The 22,910-nt window shown below is 37.9% G+C and overlaps 1 protein-coding gene across 13 annotated transcripts in view; it reads right to left on the bottom strand.

The window, feature by feature from the left end:
• TNS3 (tensin 3) overlaps positions 1–22,910 on the bottom strand; it is a 202,319-nt gene that overhangs the window by 39,497 nt on the left and 139,912 nt on the right. For 11 of the 13 annotated variants that reach the window (XM_038127953.1, XM_038127947.1, XM_038127943.1 and 8 more), the window contains 4 exons: positions 14,679–15,935; positions 8,218–8,396; positions 7,742–7,859; positions 7,559–7,642 (listed from right to left, as the gene is read on the bottom strand). In XM_038127953.1, the coding sequence (XP_037983881.1) occupies positions 7,559–7,642; positions 7,742–7,859; positions 8,218–8,396; positions 14,679–15,935 (1,638 nt within the window). The remainder of the gene's footprint in view (positions 1–7,558; positions 7,643–7,741; positions 7,860–8,217; positions 8,397–14,678; positions 15,936–22,910) is intronic. The other 2 variants (XM_038127946.1, XM_038127949.1) reach the window with 1 other exon arrangement.

Below are 22,910 nucleotides of genomic sequence, written 5' to 3'. Positions count from 1 at the left end.
TCACAAGATCTGCCATTCCTTTAATGCAGTTCAACATTTGAATTCAGGACAAAACGAGTGGATGAGAAAGTAGAGAGCCTCTTTCTGCATTTAGGGTCTCTACTACTTGGATACTCATTTCCCGTGAGAAATCTTAATTCACATTTGCTTGAGGCAGAAGACTCCATATAACGTTTCAGAAGTGTCTTGGTTCAAATGGATAATGCAGGCAGTGCCAAGGGACCTCTGAGAGGGCCATTTCTAGGGGAACAGTCTCAATTCTCTGATTTACATATCTACCAGCACTGTGCCCACATGGAATGAAAAGTCATCCATTAAAACAAACAAACCAACCAATGTAAATACTTACACAGAAAATTAAACACACAGTATAAGACAGTCTTTCCAAATCAGTATCTGATTCTATCTCCAAAGCAGTTTTAACAGAGCCATTTCAATGGTTTAAGGCACATTCTGATCTATGATCACCATGTTTCTGTCCAGATGCAAATCCTGCTAAAAAAGCAAGGGAGGGAGGAAGAGAAGACAGGGAATAGTTTCACAACATCTCTTCAGTGTAATGTTTGAAGAACCTATCTGTGGGAAATAGTAAAGGTAAGAAGTGTTTTTTTTGAGTTTTAGGCTTGGCTAAGATAGACCCTAGGCCTGCAGAAAAATATACTTAGCAAGATAGTAGAAGGTTTTAAACTCAATAATGATGTATTGTATATTGTTAATAGAAGGTATACATGCAAGCATTGTGTGAAGCAGGCATACATGTACTTTAAGTGATTGGCTAGAACAATTGTCTGTAAGCTTTAGCAATACACTATTGGCTAGAAAGTTTTTAAAATGCTCTGTAACAAAGAAATCTTTACTTGCTGCTGGTTGTACATGAGCTGTTGCCATCTTTCTATTGTCTTAACCAATGAGGCTGATGCTGCAATAAAAGTTCAAGGAATATATCCCAGCAGTCCCATTCTGTTCACAAAAAACCTCCAAACACACCTATCTTCTTTTTTTTCCCCTTCAAATTCTTCAGTATTACAGAGAAGCTGCACATGGAATTATATATGTTTGCACTACATTATGCATTCTGCCAGCACAGTATTCTCCATGACCATCTATAGTACTTCAATTTTTCTTATGTTCAATGTGATGTTCAACATGTAGGTCACAGCGGACTGTGTCCCTTTGCAGAAGTTTAGGTCAGGGAGCTGTAAGAACAATTAATCATGAAATATCTTTGTCTTAACAAAAGCAACAGATTTGAAGAATTATTGAGTCTGTGATCCGATACAACACTGGCTACAAAACAAAATGTATTCATGTTCCAGAATATTTTATCAACTTAGAGTATACAAAACCAGTGGGAGAGTATATTTTAGAGAATGAGTTTTCTTATGAAAATCCAGTAACAAGAGCGGCCTATTTTGTCAGCTTTAATGTATCAGCCAAAGAAAACACACATTTATATTGTCCCACTGGTTTAGCATCACATACTATCTGCCATGGACTTGGCACGCCCTAGCTTTTTATATTCAGTTATGTATAAAAATATTCCTTTCTCCTCTGAATCAATGACATATTAGAGTGTTTGCTGAGTGGCTAAAATACGTACAGGTTTTTTTAAGTTTTATGCAGAAACATATAACATAGATGTAAAAAAACCTAGCTAGCTAAATGGATTAAACTCTAAATCATTTCATCTCTAAAGCTTTGAGAAGTTAAGTAGTGTTAACTGGGAGAGTTCCTCCCATGAAAATCTCAGCCAAACTGGGGGGGGGACGGGGGGGGGGACTCAATTAGAGCTGATTATCCAATAGCTCAGTTGTAGACACACTGTAAGGACTGTAGTTAATACCACTCAGTGGAGGCAGAGACTACAAGTATTTTATTTTCAGTGTCAATTTCATTCTACTGTTAGAAAATATTTTCCACCATTCAAATTGATATAAACCAAATGAAATGGTTAAGCTTTTTAGCACATGAGATGGAATATTATTACTTTTTCTGTGATTTTGGACTACCAGAGTGAAATCACTGATAGTAAGTGTTGCTTATTTCTCCACAGGCCAAATAAATGCATTTCCATGATTATATTTGAAAGATATGTTGAGAACTGTATTATAATCAGTGGCACAAAGGGAAGGAGATCTCTGATAATGAAGACTTGAAAACACATCAAGTCATCTCCAACTTTCCTGCAATAAAAACTTTGTATAAAGATTAATTTTACTGAGCTAAATGTCTCAATGAAAGTGACCCAGAGATAGAAAAGTGTGATAGATCATAGTACATTATATTGACTTCAGTGTTTACAACAACAAAGAAGCGGTCTCTGAACATTTATGATTTTGCTTTACAGCATTCCAGATGCTCTTTCTGGAAGCCCTCATTAAGTTCATGCTGCTTCATGCTGATCCCAACCAGAGATCCCAGTAATTTCCTGCTTGCTCCAGAAGCCTATGGAGGCTTCTTATGCACCAGTAAATGGTGTATTTTATAACAATTAAGTGTAGGAATGTGCCCCCTGTTGACAGAGTTACCAAATTATTCTTTGTCTGCTTAAAAAGCAAAAATCCCAGAAGTTTCTCTCCTCAGTTTGGTAAAATGACACCTCATAGGACCTTTGGGACTTCACCTCAGACCTGGGGCTGCCCAACTGGACAGAGGCCAAGAGGTCTCACCTAGGTAATTCACTAGGAAAAGAAGAGAACAAAGGAAATAATCACTTTTGTGGGGTGTTTTAGCAGGAGCAAGGACCTCTTGCCCCGGCTCAGTTTCTTCTCTGTAAGAGCTTTGTTATTTTGCCTTTTATTAAACCTTATTCTGTTTCCAATACTACCTCAGAAGCTATCCTGCTAATTTTATGCCATTCGGGGTAGCTGAGCTATCTCAGGTGCGATGGGTTCTCTGAGAGTTCATAAGACCTGGCTCAAAGAGTAACACATCAATTAAGAAACATTAGCTGTTTAATTATAAAAATATTATGTAGATGAACACTGTATTCAGCCACGACATAAACATGTCAAGGGCAATTGCAGGACAATGGAAAATGTAAGAGAAATCTGATGTATCTGTTTTGCATTAAGTAATAAATTTCCTTTCTCTACTTGTATTTTTTTTCATTGACAGCCTCAACAAAGAAGCAAATGAAAACCCACTAAAATAAACAAAACATCCCCAAAACCCCAAACACAAAAATTGCAATAGCAAAAATGAAAATGCACCTGTTTCCAGGAGGACAGAGCTAATGTTAACCATCCACATATGTGGATGCATTGATGTTCCAAACAAACGAATCCAGATGTCTGAAAAAGTTCTGAATCTATTACTTGCTTTGGATATGTATATCTTACAAAACCAGGTAAGAGGAGGAGAGAAAGATGGGTATAAATGAATATTATATGAAAGCTTTTCACATTTTGGAGAAAGTTTTTGCCCATCATAAACGGGGAATTTTTTCCTTCCTAAATTAGTTTCACTTTTATTCCCAAACTGACCTTCAGTTTAGAACCCTGATTTTTTTTTTTAATCAAAAAATTAAGCAGTATGTATAATTTCCCTTGCAACTCAGTGACTGGAAGAAATGACAATCCTGGAATAACAGTATAATAACACAACAGTATAAAATTCTAATCAGTAACAGAATTATGCAATAATGAGGCTGTTAGGTTGTGAGTTTGCCTTCCAATACATGTATTAAACAGTCATCACTCTGCTGGGTGATATAATAGAGTAAGTCTGTGTTATTCAATGAGGGGAATTAGAGCTACAGTGTCTCTGTCAGATAAAAACAGAGTCTGTATAAGAAAAATTGTGGAAATATTCCAGTATGAGGTCTTGAAGAATTCCACAATGGCATGAGGAGAAAAGTTGCCCTTTCTAAAATTTTTAGAATAGATGCAGCTCATACACAAGCTTTGAGTACAGTACATAGTCTAAGCTCCATGGAAGAGATGAGAAGGCAAGGCTTTATGTTGAAGGTTGAAGACTCAGAGATTCCTTATACTCGCAGCAGTGCTTTCATTCAATCATTTGCACTGCTTGAACTACACAAGTCTAGTTGGGCTGTTCAGAACAGATGGAAAAAAGTGACATCATGTCTTCTCTTTGTCAGTATCTTGACAAAGGATTATAGACAATCATCCCTTGTTCCACAGATCCTTGCCCTCTGTTGCAAGACAGTGCCTGTTTGTGAATGCAGACCTTCTCCAAAGTTCTGTCTATGCTTTGACCAGGGCTGAAGAAGGGGCAGTTCTTCACATCTAGCCTCAGGGGTAGAGTGGCAGGGCAGCAAGCCAGCATTCAGTCCCCTGGCAAAGAGCTTGCTACACTTTTATGCATTACTTCTATATACAAAGAGACTTAAATTAGCTGTCTGCTGTTCAAGAAAAAAGAGCCTTTATAAGTTTCAAAATGGCCTACAAATAGTGAGTGCTTCAGTTCCTTCACTGATTTGTGGGACTCTCCCTCCCATGTAAAACACATCAGCTATTGTGAAATTCCAGAGAGCTGTATCTGGGTTCTATGTGGAGCAGCCCTATTTTTGAGGGGTATTTATAAAGCTAGCCAACTTATAGGCCACTAGCCAATTTATAGACTACTTAGGTTCATCTCAAGAAACAAGGTGTCTTTCAAAGACAATTCAGAATGAACTCTGTGGGTGCTGTATTACTTTCAAGCTACATAAAGTGAAGAAAAGGACCATGAAACCATAGCAGCAAGTGATCACTGGAGCAGTAGTGCTGACACAAAATTGACTGCATGCATACAGACTGAGGAAGGTTAAATATATACTTGTTTGATAAAGAACAAGGCTCTGAAATATTGCAGGCAGGACATCTCCAATAAACGTATAGGGAAAATGAAGAGTTAGGGCATAGCTAATGTAAGGGAGGCAGATACATAACACTACTAGACTGACTTTCCCCAGCAAAGTGGTTTTACCTGGAAAGAAAATTAGGATTTCTAGGGATAACAGAGCTCCATTTTATAAGACTTTATTAAAAACAGTGTCCTTAGGTAAACAGGTTAAAAATAAGATGCATTCAAGATACTAGATACACAGCTTACATTAATAACTTAAAGAAGAGAGAATTTAATAAATTTTTGTACTTAAGGACTGGATGTCATTGCAATTCTTGACTATTTTTTCTTTAAAAATATATATTTTTGTACGTTTCTAAAAGCACAATAGAATCCCTTCATATGTAAGTGCTACTTACACTGAATGCTATTCTCCACAAGGAAACAGGGAGGAAATAAAACAGTAATACATCTAGATAATTGGTAACCAGGTTACAGCATCCTCATTAGTAACTTAAAAACCAGATAAACAGCAAAGCTGATATGCAGAACAAAACAATTTTGAATTCAAGAGTGATCTGAACTGAGATGAAAGTAGTAATAACTTAATGGCAGAAATTAAGACTCCAGAGTCCATGACACAAAAGGCCTCACGCTGTTGAAAATTTCTGAAGAAGTCAGTATGTTTCCTCACTTTTACCAAAATAAAGAGTATATAACCATGTAAAAGAAGAGCTGGGCTGCAAGGGAAAGTACTAAAAATTGAGGCTGTTAAGAACTCTTGCAAAGTGCACACTGTTAGAGTCACCTTTATGGCATGTGCATTAAAGCAGTCTCAACCACAGGAACAGCTGCATCTGTTCCCTTCAGATTCTTGGCCTCTTCAACACACAAAACATAACACTCTTGCTCAGGGCATGAATTAGGGATTGGTAGCAGAAATAAGAAGCACTTCTTGCAAAAGAAATCAGAAGACATAGAAGCAAGTAGATACAGTGGATACTTACTGTAGATGCAGGCAATAACTATAGTAGAAGTGAAGGGAAAAGAGAACATTTTAAAACATTTAAAGTATGATTCTTACTTGCCTCTGACAATAGAAGTTTCTGTGCTCTGATGGGAAAATCACCCAATTAACATTTCTAAGAGATGCTTTCAAACAGGTGTCTTTACTATATGTTTTCTAGCTGACCCACCTCATACACTTTTAACCTTTAACTAATTAACAACTAACACCTTTAATATCAAAGTACATTATGTTTACAGCTAAAACCAAAGCTTCATGGAGATGAGCAAGTAACCTGCAGCATTCAGTACACCTTGAGCTTCATTTTAAAACAGGCACTCAAAAGGAAGAATTGCTTCCTTTTCTAATATTTAGAATAATTATTTTCAGTGTTTCATTAACTGCGTATCTAAAACCAGTATCAAAAACCATTTCAGAGATAACATTATTTAAAGTTAAGCAGGAGAATCAAAACAGAGAAACACACTGAAAGCCAAATATTATTCCAGGGCAACATTAATATTTCTCTTAGCAACATTAATAGAAACCATTTAAGAACAAAGTGTTCAGCAGATCAACCTATAATTGATTTGATGAAGCTGTCCCCAGGAGGATATCTGCCACTAATTACTTAGAAGTAGGGAGAACCATAAAGAGATGTTTTGAAATGGGTAGAAGATTTTTCTAAAGCTAAAGATAGTTTTATTCTGTGTTGACGTTATTTGCTTTTGACAACTATTAAGTGAGACAAATTGACCATAAAGGGTTTTTTAAGTTAAAACTGTAACACTAACTATTATTGCATCAAAACTCATCATCAAATTTTTGAAAAGTCTACTATCAAGATTCTCCTGGAGAAGACAGTCATAGCCTAAGCAGTAAAACTATACATAATATACATGAATTTTCATGAGAACATATGTAATGCATAAAATGAGTGCCTGTGATTTTTATTCAGGTTTTAAATACATTAGCTGGCTTCCTGCTGTGTCCAGCACTTTCTGATGCATCCCAGAAATACTTTTTTCCTTTAAATCCTAGTGTTTTCAAAAGATTTTGCACAAAAAAGCTGACAGGTAACAGTAGCTTAGTTTAAAAATCATAGCTAGATCATATTAAATCTTAAAATATGTAATCATCCACTACCAACTCCTTTCCCATGGTTGTGCATTTACAAACTCTATCATGGTAAAAAAACCATTCCCCTGGTAAAGGATCTCCTTGACTTGAGCATAGCTACTGTGAAGCTCTATTGTCAGCTTCACTTGCCTGGAAAGATGGCAACATGGATATCACCCGTCTTTCCTGAGATGGAAACAAAACCTGCTTAAAATCACAAAGAACTCAAGTCTCCTGATAGTAGTATTTTCATGTCATCAAATATCAGCAGAAAGATTGAGGAACATTGAAACCATGCAAACAGAGAGAGAACAAGAGCAGGACAGCCTCAAACACTGAGCTGCATTTCCTCTTATTTCCATGACACAGCTGCCTAATTGCTTCACACTAAATCTGTGCAATGAATGTGAACATGGGACTCCCTGTTGGCAGTTAAAATCTGGAAGGTATTAAATATTTCTTGGATAATTCTTCATTACTCATTTGTTTTTGGGGTGATTAAAATAGGACTGCTAAAATCTGTTTCTCTGACTCGCATGTCTAAATTCACCATTTATATGTCCTACTTATAAACCACTGTTGTGTTAGTTGCCTTCACACACAGTTCATTTTCACATTACTTAGGAAAGAGGGGTACCTTACCAGAAATGGTTCTGTACAGCTCAGATGGGCTGCTGACCTTTTGGCTGAAGGGAATCTGCTGATGACATGGTGGAGGTGCTGTCACTAGGAGAGAGGGAAAAGGGCAGTTCTTCTTCAGTAACAGTTAAAATGTCAATAGTGCTATTTAAATAAATAAATAAACAAACAAATAAGTTTTCTTACCATATGTCACCTCTGGTGACAGGGGAAAAGCTGATGTGAATGTGACAGCTTCATTTCCATTTTTTATTGTGGAGAAGATTCCCCGATCTGTTTCGTCTTGGTAATGTACAACAATCATCTAAGAGAAGACACAAAAAAGCAAAATTACAGTGTGATAATTCTCACTTAACCCTATGACAGTGGGGTATTCTTCATCAAATCACAGAAGGTTTCTGTAATCAGACATAATGCAATCTACTGTTCCAGCAGAGAGATTGTGGGACACTGAAAACATACAAACACAAGAGACATCCAAAATATGTAAAGACAAGAGCATCCTTAAACACTGACTTGCATTACTGAGGTTAATGCAGTTATTTGTTCTTATTGCCATGATGCAACTGCCCAATTGCTTCACATTAATTTTGGACACAGAACATAAGACTTCTTACTGGCCACTCACTTCAGTATTTAGTGAAAAATTCTTGATTGTTTACCTCCTTGGTTTTCCCTCCACCAACTGGTGATCTTGGAATTACAGCCTGGTGACTAGCAGGAGACTTCATCCATCCACACCTGTTATATGATGATTCCCCAGGAATATCATTGTCATACTGCCCAACTCTTAACTTTCTGAGCCTTTTCCCTGTTGCATCATCATCTTGCACACCTGTTGCTGAAAACAGGCAAGCTGATTAAGAAACTATTTTTTTTTCAGTTAGAACTGTTAAAACAAACTTCACTATTCTGTCTGTAGTGATTATAATCAAGAATGTTCAAACTGTTTTACAAACCACATAGGTGGGGAAAAGACACCAGTTGTAGTTTCTTTGCTGACACCAGTTGGAAAATATTCACAGTCCTCTTTGTTCTAGAGGAGTAAGCTAAGCAGCATGTTTCTCCTGATGCTCATTTTTGAAGCGATCGCCCCGAGTGCAATCGAAAGAGCAAGCCAGCAGGGGCCGCTACGGGCACGCCAATGAAAAGCCTCTGTTGCCATTTCTGACACACCGTGGCTCTTGGCAGAAAAACCTTTACTGCTGTCCCGGGCTTAAACTCAGTTCACTGTACACCTTTTGTGACACACATAGCAATCACAATCACAAAAATTAGGTATTACCTACACAGTGAAGCTGTAATCCTTTTGAGGAACAGCACAGAAGAGTAACCTTAACCAGCAGAACGAGCCAGGATATTCAAGGATATAAAGCACTATTTTTTTTAATACGTTATTAAGAGCACATCACTAGCTGCGGAGCTATGATTAGCAGGATTTTATACATGGTCATCCACTCCAAGCACCAGGCACTTCCAGATTACTCCTGCAACAATTGCCTTTTCTACCCTTCTTAAATCAACAATAAGGATCCATAGAACTTACCGAGTAGTCACAAAAACAACCACATACATAGCAACTTTTCAAATACTCCTCTGAGTGCTTCTATGATCTATATATGTATGCAAAAATATCTTTGAGGATTAGCTATTTCTCTTAAAAGAGCTGAGTATTTCCACAAGAAGTTACTTTAATTGCTTGGTGTTATTTAAACCTTTACAGTAATTTCCAGTAAGTATGTGTTGTTGAAGCACATCTCCTACAGACCCTGATCATGGAGTCATAATGCTAGGAGTCCAAAGTGTGTCCTTCATCTAAACCAGCAGGAGGGCTTAATCAGCAACTTGGATCACTGAGTCCAAATCTTAAAAGAAGTATGGGGATTGAACCCATGACCTTGGTGAATTTGTGATGCAAGTACTAAACAAGGATCTTGATTTGCTCAAACTTTCAGATTCCCAGATCTTTAGGAACACTGTTTCAAAACTATTGATTAGAAGAAAAGCCAACTATGCTGTGCCTGTGATACATTCAATGCCTTAACCTTTCAAAAATGTAACACAAAGTGCTGCTGAAGTCATAGAATCCCTTTATTCTTGAAAAAATACCCGATAATTAGCAATTACTAACAAGCAAACTATTCTTTTTAACCCCAATTTATAACAGCTAGTAGGAGTGTAAACTCCTTATAACCAATTAGTCTAACAAGCAAATGAAAAGGTCTAAACTCTACCCCAAATTCAAGTAGACCATCAAGCATAGGACACAGCAGTTTTGCAGATCTGTTACTTTAGTTTCATAGCCCATTTACATTATGCTAAGAATGGGGAGCAAGCCCAGTGGAAAATCCAAACCAGTATCTCCAAACCCATAGAGAGAGTTCATAATAATAGTACACTCAGGCCCACATACTGAAAATTACAAGACTCTTAAAAATTTGTGGTATAAGTACATGACATAAATTAAAATTATTGTGCTGCTAAATGTAACTAGAACTCAATTTTAAACTGTAGCTTTAAAAGTTATTTAATTTAGTTTAAAAAATTGAATCTAGTTCAGTTATAACTTAAAACTTCAATTTTAATCTTTAATTTACCTAAAACCTCAAATTTACTGTTAACCACTGTAAAATTAACTTCTAAATCAGGCACCAAAATTTTCCTGTGCACAGAAAGGACAAGTTTTGTAGTGTATTTTGCATATGAATAAGGCAGATGAGAAGTTTGACAAACTTTGTTTTTCTCTCACTTCACAACTTATTTCAGAGGGACTGTGCTTACCCACAGAATAGCACAGTAAATAGGAACATCTGCAACAGTTCAATGCTTTTAAAAATATTATTTAATAAGGTATGTAAAACGGATTTCTTTCTCTCTCCTTTGTCTGCAGAGACACTGTAATATGATTTACAATACTGTATCTGGGGCCATCTCCAAAGGTTTATTTTTGATAGAGGAAATATCTGTGAAGGTATTCCAGACATGTAATCAGATCCTAAGCCACCTGGGTTTTATTCATTTCACTTTATTTTTTTGAGAGAGGGAGGATTTGTTTAATGCTCAATTCTGTGTTGAGCTGATAAACTCCAAGCAAAATGTAAGACTGTATGAATTGTGTGTCTGTGTAATTCCTACAGTAGGTAACCTAGGGAAGTTTTGAGATGGTAATTTCAAACACCATAACTCATGCATGAAGAAGAATTAGAATTACCTGAGAGCAACAATATAATTTCAATCTTATGGCAAATATAGAACCTCTTTTCCTCATGCTGGCAAATTTAGGTAGAAATGCATATCTTGGTCACAGTCATTGAAAGAGGCTGCCCCAAATATTGAATGCATGTGTTTCTGTGTTCTGCCTTCACTTGATCACATAATTCCTCACCTGCATCTAGTACTTTTCTAAAGATGCAAATTATAACATTTTAACAGTGAAAAGGTGGGGTACACAGATGAGACATGGGTGACAATGATGGTAGGTTAAAATGAAAATGGGTAAAAACATTTCTATCCTCTACATTTATTAACAAATTCTTGCTTTTACAGTTTTGTAGGTTGAAGCAAAACATTGATTTCACTTTCCTTTTTTACTGAACACGCATAAGCCTTGTGGTAAAAGATGGCTGATTTGAGAAAATAAGTCTTACTAATATCATTAGCAGTAGACTGGGGTCATGTGTTAATTATTAGGTAGAAGAATATACAGAGAGTGAAGTAAATGGGAAACATAAGGCTGAAAGAAAAGCTTATATACACATGAAAATTTTTTCATGCTATGCACTTCCTATCATTTAAAATTAAGCACTACTGCAGTACTGTGTTATTAGTAAACGACAGCTTCATTTACTATCAGAAACACATCTGTGCAAAACTCAGCTCATGTAAAAGATAAAAATTGGAAAAATCTTGATAAACAGTGCAGTGATTCACCTCTGATAAGCAACACACATGACACTGAAGGAGAGAAGAGGTCATCAACCATTGTTCTGCATTGTTCATAAAGATATGTCCTAGCAAAAAGAAATTCAGTGATCCAAAAATACTAAGCACTTAGTGCAAGAAATCATTTCAGACAGAACCCAGAACTCTGCTGCATGGGCAGTCAGTAGTTTGTGCCAGGTTGACCTATGCTAAGGATACTTGTGTATAAAAACATCTAGGAAGAAGCATGAAAGGAGAGGTAGTTGCCTATCTGTCAGTCAGTGCAGAATCATATGAGCAAACAGAAGCAAGAATGCACCATAATGTACATCCCAGCTGACACACACACACATTCTTAGGCACATTCTTCCAGCTTTGCAGGGCACTGGAAACATGCACACATCTTTAAGACCTATATTTTCTGCACGCTCATGTACAAAACCATGATAATTCCACCATCCTCCTGTAATGCAACTGTCAAGTTAGACACACACACACACCATGCATCAGACTGATCTCATTCACCTCCAGCACTGGTCGCTCCTCCCAGTGAAGAGATTCATGCAGAATGTCTCATTCGTCCAATCAACCTCACTCAGACCATTCAATCCTGATCTGCCAACTCTCTTTATCACAGGCCAGTTCATTCTATTAATATACTTGTTAGGTCAAGGACTGTTTAAGTCATAGAGTATAGAGCTCCCTCTAAAATCTGACTCTGTAAGATCAGCCAATGTGAGCAACTGTTCTTTTCATTATCCATTATTAATTGCTATTTCTTCAATCCCCATGGCAGCCAGCATTTCTTTGTGCTATCAATTACAGCTCCTGTGCTGCACTAGTTTAAACAGCTAATTCAGTGCCTTGGATGTTCCCCCGCTTATCCTAATTCTATAAAATTCTACGAGTCTCCTCCAAAGTAAGATAAACCACACTCAACACATTCTGGAGTATGGCTGCTTCTCCCAGCTTTATGCATCAGCAAATTTGTTGAGGAGGAACTCTACCCCTTCATCCAACTCATTATTAAGTTAAACAAGACTGGATTTAGACCCCTGAACTACAGACATCTGTAGAGTGTGCCACTGACCACAACCCTCTGATACCTTATATGCAGCCAGTTCTCAATCCAGTGATTCAGAACAGTGGTGTGTATAGGGAAAAACATTCCAGTGTTCCTCATTCTTAATATTCATTCAGGTAAATAGCTTTTTCCCCATGCTGGTTTGTGCACACCATGCATGAATAAATGTATGATTCTGTGTATTTCAGTGGGGCAAGTCCAGATATGTAAATATATAAATTCTACAGCACTTAGAAAATCAGTATGTGCTGGTGACCTCCTAGTCTCAAGCAGAGGTGGCAGCATGCCACATATATGTGTTATTTTACCTCTAGAACCCTGAGTAGTTTTAAAATCAAGCTCTTGCTAGTATAAATTGAATGTTACTTGCAGAAGTCAGAAATGGAACATTTTAGCACTTGACATAAAGACAAACTTAAAAAATTATTATTGTTCTAAATCTATACAAGTTATTTTTCTAATTTTGTTTAATTAAAGGCTATTCTTATGTTCCTGACTACTAAAGTCTTTCCTCTTCTACTGTGCCCTGATACCTTCCCTCAAATATCCAGAATTTTAAATGCTATCTATACATTTATATTTTATTCCCTTAAATACAGAGTTCCATAATTTACTTCTTTAAAACAAATCCTCTTCCAGATCATTCCCAAAGCACAGTTATTTTCACTGGTCTTTATTTACCTGACATTGAAAAATGGAAGGGAAATTACAGCGACTTCTACTTCCTTTGAGATGACCAGAATCTCTGAGAAAATTTCAAGTATCTCTTTAAAGTTTGATATATTCAAACACTGTACTGTAAAAGGTGGCTTATTCAAACTGATCTCTTTGTCCCCTTCACAAGATTTACTGTATAAAAAGAGAAGAGTTCTCTCCTGCTGGAAAAATCTCAATTTGTCCATCAGCTAATAATCTGGAAAGATTCAAGAGAATTAGAAACTAATGCCACAAAATACATATTGTGTATTAAAAATAAGCAGCAAAGCATCTCACATTTATTAGTCATGGATTTTTGGACTTCTTCAGTCCTCAGTTACCCTCCTAAACATAGAACTATGATTTCACCTTCCCTACAAGAATCACCATCCTTGATCCCAGAGGTCTGCCCATGAACAGACATCACATGCTAGTTAGGCACATTCATGGTTTAGCATATCCTACGGGGCTTGAGCTGGAGCAACTCATTTGTGTCCAGTGAGGCCATGGGCAGATTTTCTGTCATGCTGGCTAACACTTAATCAAATTCTAGGGACACAAGCAAGTCTTTCATGGCACCATGACTGGAGACAAGAAGAGGAGGAAGAGGAAGATGGAAGGGGAGAAAGGGAGGCAAAGGCATGTGTTTTGCCAGAGAAATTAGACCACATAAAATTTTTAAACAGGACAGTAAGACAGGCAAGAGCTTATTTGTCACAAATTTTAGGTTGACCATTAATAAAAGGTTTAGTGGACTTCGCCAGAGGCAGACTACTCATCCTTTTGCAAAGCTGCTAGTTATAGTAGCATTACTTAGACAACACAGTCAGCAAGTGTTGTGTATTTCATTCCACCAGCTGTAATAATTTCAGAGTCAGAGATAACAAACAAGCACTGTGACTTGCACATTTTTAAACAGAAAACTTTCCAAAAGAGCATGTCTTAAAATACTTTACTGGCAAATATTATATTATTTGTGAAAACATTGCATAGAAATTTAATGCCAGCATCATTACACTGTATTTGAAGATAAAGTGGTTGGAACTTCTCCTAATTTAAATGGAAATTGTAGTAATGAAAAATCTACACCAGCAATGCCTTCTAAAAATGTCTCAATGTACAAATTCTGCTCCCTCATAACTTAAATTCACAACAGCAAAATAATCCCAAGAGATGATCTATAACAGGTAAGAACTTGCTGAACAGTACTTTTTTCAAGCAAAAAGGCAAGTTCCTGCAAAACTCACTTACCTTACATCATTTGATTCCATATCTTGGATGATTATGTATAGAGGACATCAGAAATAAACCCTTGATAATTATCGTCAAAGTTGTAAGCAATGACCTGAGGGTCCCACTGTACCATATAACGAACACACAGGTCCTAGAAAGAGAATGATTTCAGAAAGTATTACAGCTTACCATGTCCAGAGGCATTCCTGTTTCTGACCTCAAATTTGTCATGGAAGCCAGAACTGTTAAGCTCTTCCATATGTGCATCAAGGCTGCTGAAGCCATTTACTTGATTTCTGTCACTGGTGAGAGTGTTAATGTGGGTTGGGATAGGTTCAAATGTAGGGTCTAACTCCAAGATCAGCCTGTTCAATTGTTCAATGGACTGATCAATATCCAAAGTTGGAGAAGCTAGCAAGTCCTCAGTATTTTGTCCTAGATCCAAGCCATTTGTGTTCCTCTGAGGCATTGGCCTTGACTTAAAATTGTCAGCACTTGCATGCTTTTCAGCTTCTGCAGCACCCAGCATGCTTCCTAGCCCTCTCTGCACAGCATCTCTGCTGCTAGAGCTATGTGTTGGAGCATGTGGGACTTGGGACTGGCTCTGGACACTGCCCAAATTTTCCACGGTGTTATGAATGCCAACCCTAATTTCATTCTCTGGGGCAAAACCGTATTGGTGAGCAGTGACAATCTGTTGCTGGCGTACCCAGGTCTGAGTAGAGTAGTTACTTGGGCCATAGGCTTGTGGATGGGGTGAGACAGAAGGATTCTGTTGCAATTGCTCAGTTGACTTTGGCTCTGTGCTTCCAAATGACCTCTCAATGAGGGAATCCACACCAATTTCCAGGTCTGCAGCAAAAGCATTGTGATGCTCTTCCCCAGCATTACTTCCAAAGCCATCTGAAAGAAGTGAGTTTTGACTGCTCTTGTGGCAACTGAAGTTCCCTAGGTGGGTGGAGTGCTGCCCTTCTGAGGAAGAAAACGTCCCAATGCTGTCCACACTGTGAAGGTCATGATTAGGCATTTCATCATCCAGAATATCAGTCTCCCTGTCCCTCATTTTGGTAACTTCATTCATGTGAATGTGAGCTGGCAGTATGTGGTGAGTAGCACTGTACTTGTTTTGAGCATCAATCATATCCTTGGCCGTGCTGACAGAATCCTCTAGACCAAAGCCACTAAGTAGGTGGTCCAGTTCTGCCTTCTCTTGTGGGCTCAGACCCCATTTAACTCCTGGGACAACGCATTCTTCAGTCTTGTCTGTTCTGATGGAAGCTGTGGAGTGTCCAGAATCACTACTGACAGACAGGGTATGATCACTGTGATCAGGACTGCCTGTAACATGACCACCCTGAGCAACACCAGGGATGTTGCTGTCTGAAGAGCTCTTCTTTCTCACTTTTGCATACAGACTGCCATCAATGGGACCTTGGGTATGCAAGACTGTGGAGATACAAGTAAAAAGGAAAAGGAGAGATAAGGACAAGGCATCATATAAGGGCTTTGACTAGTGTCATGCCACGATTATTGTTAACGCTAATGGTATTGTTTCCGCAAAACTAAGTCAACTCTGTAACTACAGCAAATACCAATGACATTATCTTCTTTAATTTCACAAGACTTTTCCTGATGGAAATACAATATGTCATTTGTAGCTCAAGATCAAATAAAATCATCTCTTTTTATGCTCTTTTGAGTGCATGTTTATGGCGCCACAAACTCTTCATACTAATTTAAAGAATCCCCCATTACAGCACTTGAAATTTGAGAGTAGCTACTCTGCATTCCATTTAGAGCAAGAATGGTAGAAATCTACCAGCAATACTTGCCTTTAATATATATATTATGTAACTATTACTTACTCCATTTTTATTTGATGATCTGACTATATGACAAAGAATAATTTTCTCCTTTTCTTGGTGGTGCAAGGAAAAGACAAGCTTTTAATCAGAGCTGCAGTCCTTGGAATATACATAAAGCCTCTTCACAAAAGAAAGCACAAGTAAATGTTAAAAGTATGACATTTCTACATATATGGAGGATCTGGTATGCATGTAATGTTTTTGTTTCAAAGAAGGACTAACGAACTTAAGTGGAAGCCTCCACAGAAGTAATTATATTTGTCTTACTCCCATCTAAAACATCACACCTAATACATCACACTGGTTAGACCAACATGAGCTTAAAGTGTGGCTACTGAATTTTTATCCAGTGCTTAAAACGAGCAGAATTCTACTTGTCAAGGAAAGTTTAAGGAATAAATATGTCTAGTGTCTATAAACCCGAGAAAGTAAAGTAAGTAGTTCCACTTTCAAATGACTTAACATTCATTTACCAGAATATTTATATTAAGCAGATATTTCTGAAAAATTTTTCCTACTCATAGTCTGAGAATGGCTTGAGATTAAGAAAATTTAACCATTACAATTTAGGAACAGGCAGATTTTTCTCAAAGTTTACCATCAACTACATCTGTTGTAGTTCCAGAATCAAAAGTCCCACGGAGAGCCCAATGCATTTCAACATCAACTCTACCACACATTTTCAAAATATAAGTAAAATGGCATCATGATAATGAACTTCCAAACTAGGAAACTTTTCCAGGCAATACCCATTTAGAAAAAGCATTATGCAGAAATTGTACTCACAATGGTAATTAACTCATTTGTCTTTATAATGGCAAGAAAAGTGGTCCAGTTGGAAAAAGTTTTGGGGACAAATCACTGACAAGGTTCTATCAGTTAAAATACTTACATACTAAAGGTTATACAGTAGTTTTAATAGATTTCAGCTAAACTAAAGGACAATCTTTTACTTTCTAGGGACTAGGAACTATTATTTGTCTGATATTGATTTTAAAAACAGCACATGCAAAACACCAAAATACTCCTTTTCTGAAAAAGTTATCAAACTGACCAAAAAGGAAAGCAACTCCCCTTGCTGTAAAATTTCTCTGTGGATCAAGTTTGATGTGTAAATTCCATGTTGAAAAGGGCTGCTATGCATGAGGCTGAATGTCTGTATACAGATATTTAAAACCAATATTTTTGAAAGAAGATGTATCAAAAATACAGCCAACAGACACCTTCTCAGGCTCTTTCATGTTGTGATTTCTCATAAGCTCTCACAACCTTCTAGGACTATGAAGCATACTTGATTTTGATACAGTTACCACAATAAATTGCAGGATTTTAAAAACAAAAACAAAAAAACCCCAGAACTAGGAGTAACTATTAGGTGGGGTTTTTTTACTGTATGCTTAGTTTTGAATTAAAAAACTATAAAACAATAAAAACCCCTGCTTTGTTTGGAATAGTTGTATATCCTGACAAAACACAAGACTTGAAAACAGATCTGAACTGGAATGCAGCAAAGTAAATACAGAACCAGTACGTAGTAATGTAATAGTTCAAATTACAAAGTCTTCTTGTCTGACTGTTCTGTCACTCAAAACTAGGCCCAATGCTTTAAAAATGCTAGTCAGACTAAATACTGTAGTGGGTTGACCTTGGCTCTCATGCCAGGTGCCCACCAAGCCACTCTATCAACTTCCCTTCCCAGGGAATCAGAGAGAAAAATAAGATGGAAAAGGTTGAGATAAGGCAGTTTATTAAAGCAAGAAAAACCAGAAAGTTTGCATGCATAAACAAAGGGGGGAAAAAAGTGATCTCTACCTTCTAGCAGAGAGTAATGTTCAGCCACTTCCCAGAAAGCAGGACTTCCACACAGAGCTGCTGCTCCAGAAGGCAAACATTGTAAAATAACAAATGCCCCCATTCCTCTTCCTTGCCATAGCTTTTATATCTGAGCTGACATCATACAGTATGGAATTTCCCTTTGGTTAATTTGGGTCAGCTATTTTTACCCAGTTGGGTCCCCTTCCAGGGTATTGCCCACTTCCAGCCCACTTGATGGGAGAAGGATGTGAGAGAATTGTTAAAGAGACAGCGCTGATGGTGTGCCAGTGCTGCTCAGCAGCGGACAAAACACTGTAATCAACACTTTTCCAGCTACCAATACAAAGCACAGCCCTGTGAGGGCTTCCAAAGGACAATTAACTCCAGCTCAGCCAGACCACATACAATACCTCACAAAAGATTAAACATTCCAGCATGCAGATTTGGTTCTCCTTGCAGAAATGGTAAGTACAAAAAAACTGTCAAATTCTCAAGTACAGCCATGGAAGCAATGGAAAACCTTTGTGTATCTCCCTCTCTTAGCCCTTCCAGTACCATCATACAATACCATACAAGCATAGTGGCAAAAGTACAGACAAGAAGACAAACACACTGACAGCAGACTAATTCCAACCCCCCTGCCATGGGCAGGGACACCTTTCACTAGACCAGGTTGCTCAAAGCCCCATCCAACCTGGCCTGGAGCATTTCCAGGGATGGGGCATCCACAACTTTTCTGTGCTGCCTGTTCTCTATTTAACTTTTCTCCTGCTGCCTCTATTCATTCTTTATATCTCATCTAAATCTCTCCTCTTTCAGTTTAAAGACTGTCCTGACACTACATGCTCTTGTAAATAATCTCCCTCCATCTTTCTTGTGGGCTCCCCTCAGGTACTGGAAGGCTGCAGTTAGGTCACCCCTTTTTTCCTTTTTCATTTCCAGACTGAACAAACCCAGTTCTCTCAGCCTTTCCTCACAGAAGATAAGGGAAACCACCCATCCTTCCAACCAACTTGGTGGCCTCCGCTGGTCTTGCTTCCTGTGGTAGGGACCCCATAGGTGTATGCAGCACTGCAGGCAGATCTCGCCAGAGTGGAGGGGGTGAATCACCTCCCTCACGCTGCTGCCAGCACTGCTTTTGATACAGCCCAGGACACGTGGCTTTCTGGGCTGTAAGAGCATGTTGCTGGGTTGTGTCCAGCCTCTCAACCACCAGCACTCGCAAGTTTTTCTGAGCAGGACTGTTCATCACCTAGTTTGTATTGATATTGGGGGATGCCCCAACCCAGGTGCAGCACCTTGAACTTGGTCTTATTAAACTATAAACTATATATATAAAAACTATAAATATATACAACCATAAATATTTAAAAGCTATATACATCTATGGTTTGTTTGTTCCCAAAACTAGGACAAATAAACTATTCAAATACTACAAACCTACAAAACACAAGAGTTTCTAGTTGTTCTTCTATTATATAACATCTTTATTTCATATTCTACCTTTTTCTTAAACATAATTTTAGAGTACCTCTGCACTAAGACTTTTGGATTTCGCTATACCCTATTCGCTATTTCGCTATTTCAGCCATGTGTTCCCCAAAAAAGGTGATAAGCAACTTAATTGTGAAAGTAAAGCTATGCATTTAGGCAGGGAACAGTTTTGACAAAAGAAAATGAGAAAACATAACAGCAGTGCAAAATTTCATTCTTTACACCTTGCTAAGTAATGGCACTGCAGAGGCCTTATAAATTCAATATCTCATCTCCATGCACAACTCAATCCCTGCTACCATTTTTTCCAAGGAAGCAACACTTTAAAATGCACAGTAACATAGCTGTCCAAAAACAAGGTCCCAACAGAGGTGACCTAAGTAATGCTGGAATTTAATTAACTAAAGCAAAGGGGCCCACTTTCTTTCAACCTGACCACTCTTCTTGTTCCAACTCTCTGAACTGCCCAGGGCTGAAGCCCAACAACATTCCCATGCTGAATGTGAATTAAACACACACACTAACTGATTTTCCTTACTGAAAATCTCAGAGCAAAGGTTATGTATTTTCACTCCTCTACCTGATACAGAAAGAGTAACTTATTTAAAAATTATAACCTGAAATACTAACACATACCATATTTAGTAACATCCTTCCAAGCCTGTGTTTTCTTGGCACTTCTGTTCTTGAAATCCAAATATTCAAAGGCAGGCTTGTGAATTAAAAATATTTCAGTCTCTAAGCCTTTTGACTCCTCCCCACAGCTACCTACTGTCCATTCATCACTTGGGAAAACATAACAAATGAAAGCCAGCTAGGTAAACTCATACACCACAAATTCAGCAAGAGCTGTTCTGATCCAGTCCATCTGAACAAAAAGATGATAGCAAATACACAAATTTTTTCAAACTGTATCCTTGTTTATGTTGCAGAAGGAAACATTAGAGAAGATCTGGATTATCTTTTATCAACCTCATAAATAAATATTTTTACATACAGGCAAACCTGGACAAGTCCTGAGCTGCATTCTTTTGAAGTTAAATTATTTTATGTGTGCTTGGCTTTTCCTTTCTCCCTCTCTAACAAAGGCAGGCCTTCATTCCTTACAAGTTCTCCCTGTGTAACTCCTACAAAATCCATAGAGAAATACATGTGGTTTGTATTTCCAGCTCTTGAACCACAACAAAACCAGTTACCTCTTTACTAGGCATGACCAGGAATTTTCTGCAGTAGTCAATCCCTGGCATATTTACATCAACTAATATTCTCTAAGCAAAACTCTGCACATAGGAAAACCAAAGTTACGGCAAATCCCTGAGCTTAAAAAAGCCAGAAATGCCTGTACTCCTGCTGTTTGAGCTGCAGCCACTGTTTCTGCTCCTGGAGGTAAGTAGTCTTGCTAAAGAATCATGAGACTTGTATCAGGCAGAAAAAGCAAATAAAAATGTAAACACAAGGGAGGAGCCAGAGGAGGCAATCATGCTCAATGAAATCTGAACTACTGCAGCAAAGGAGGAGTGGAAACAACTTGGCTGCAAAGGTAATTCCGTCTACAAGCTATTCCCTTACAGTGGTTCTTTTCACATTCTGTTTCAATATCCAAACAAAGCTGAGTGAATTTCAGTTTCTAGATACTGACACCATTCTTCCCAAAATAAACAGCTGCTAGAAAAAGTTCTTCTCCTGCACTGACCAATCAGGCTAGACACATCTTCAAGAATTTGTGTATTGTCAGAATTCTCAGGCAGGAAAAGCTTTCTGGCAGTCCTGTAGCAGTAACACTTATTTTTATCTAGCAGCTGCTGGTCTTAAGCTCCCAGATCCCAGAAGGCTTTACCTTCTCTGTCTCTGGAATGAATCACGTCAAACTAGGGGAAGTGAAGCTGTTAGTTCCTCCTTTAGTAACAGCTGTATCTCACCACAGAGCGGTCCACAAACTTCTATTCTAAACATAATTCCAAATGTACACATGCATCACTACCAGACAGCTGTGCCCCAGACAATGTTCATTTTCTATTTCAGGGACTGTCAGCACTTTATTGACTTGTCAGTTGAACAACGGCTAAAAGTGGTTCTTGCATCCCTAAAATACATCTACCTGTTCATTGTTTATGTAGGAGTTAAAAATTAAGTTCAAACCTAATTCAGAAAGTACACACTTTTTGGTTCAAGTGTTGCTGTTCTTGCAAATCAGTAAATGGTTGCACATGAAACAAGTCAGAACTCTGATAAAAGACACAAGGCACACAACACAAGCTATGCTGGCAGTACTTTTCCAAAACCAGAGAACTGGGATGATCCTTTGGGATGATGCAGAATTGCTGTTAAATTTGACATGTCCCACATTTGCCTCAAAGATATGAAAAGAAACAGAGAAGTATATTACAAACTCCTAATGCAAACTGATGAGTCTCACTTAAGATACAAATTTAGTTTTAATCTCACTGTGTTTTGGTTTTCTGTGAGGAAGAAATCCCCACGGTTTTCCTTGCTTCAATTACAGGCCTCTTTTGTGTGGTAATCACATATCCTCTGAACAGAGAGAGACACAGCCCTCCCAGGATTTTCCTGAGAAGCTGTGAGAAAGCTCAGAGAAAAGAATGAGAAACAATTCTTATTTTCACTTGCTGCACCTGTAGTTGTGCACATGTGGAATGTGTTACGGAGATTAGTTTACCAAAGGGTGATTTCTTAATTGGACACTGGTGATGGTGTTTGGATTGATTGACCAGTTGGATCCATCTGTATCAGACTGTCTGCAAGGGCGATGGGTTTTTCTTAATAGCATAGCACAGAATAGTATAGCATAGCATAGTATAGTATAATAAAGCAATTGATCAGCATTCTGCAATCAATGCTAATTATTCTCCATTCAGGGGCTCACTGCTACAATACTTTTGCTCCTTCATAAGCCTGAACTGCATGTACATGCCAGTGATTTTGGACCATTAACACTAAGCATGCTTGAATACAGGCTGAGGATCAACACTGACACCTGCACCTAGCCAGATTACCAGAAGAAACACAGACAACATAATAGCATCACTGCATAAATTAACTTACCCTATGGATAAGTTTACTGAAACAGATTCATTCAGACAGGTCACCATGCTGCTCAAATTTTATTGTTCTAGATAGAGAACAATATGCTCTTGCTGCTGCTCCATCACAAGAATGCTTTGGTATAACCACTAGTTAAACCTATCCATGGATGTGTTTAGAAAGATGTTCTCTAACCATACCACTC

The sequence above is a fragment of the Motacilla alba genome, chromosome 2, assembly GCF_015832195.1.
Source record: "Motacilla alba alba isolate MOTALB_02 chromosome 2, Motacilla_alba_V1.0_pri, whole genome shotgun sequence".
NCBI lineage: Eukaryota > Metazoa > Chordata > Aves > Passeriformes > Motacillidae > Motacilla > Motacilla alba.
Note: the sequence above shows the minus strand (reverse complement) of the source record. Positions and strands in the feature narration are given on the sequence as shown.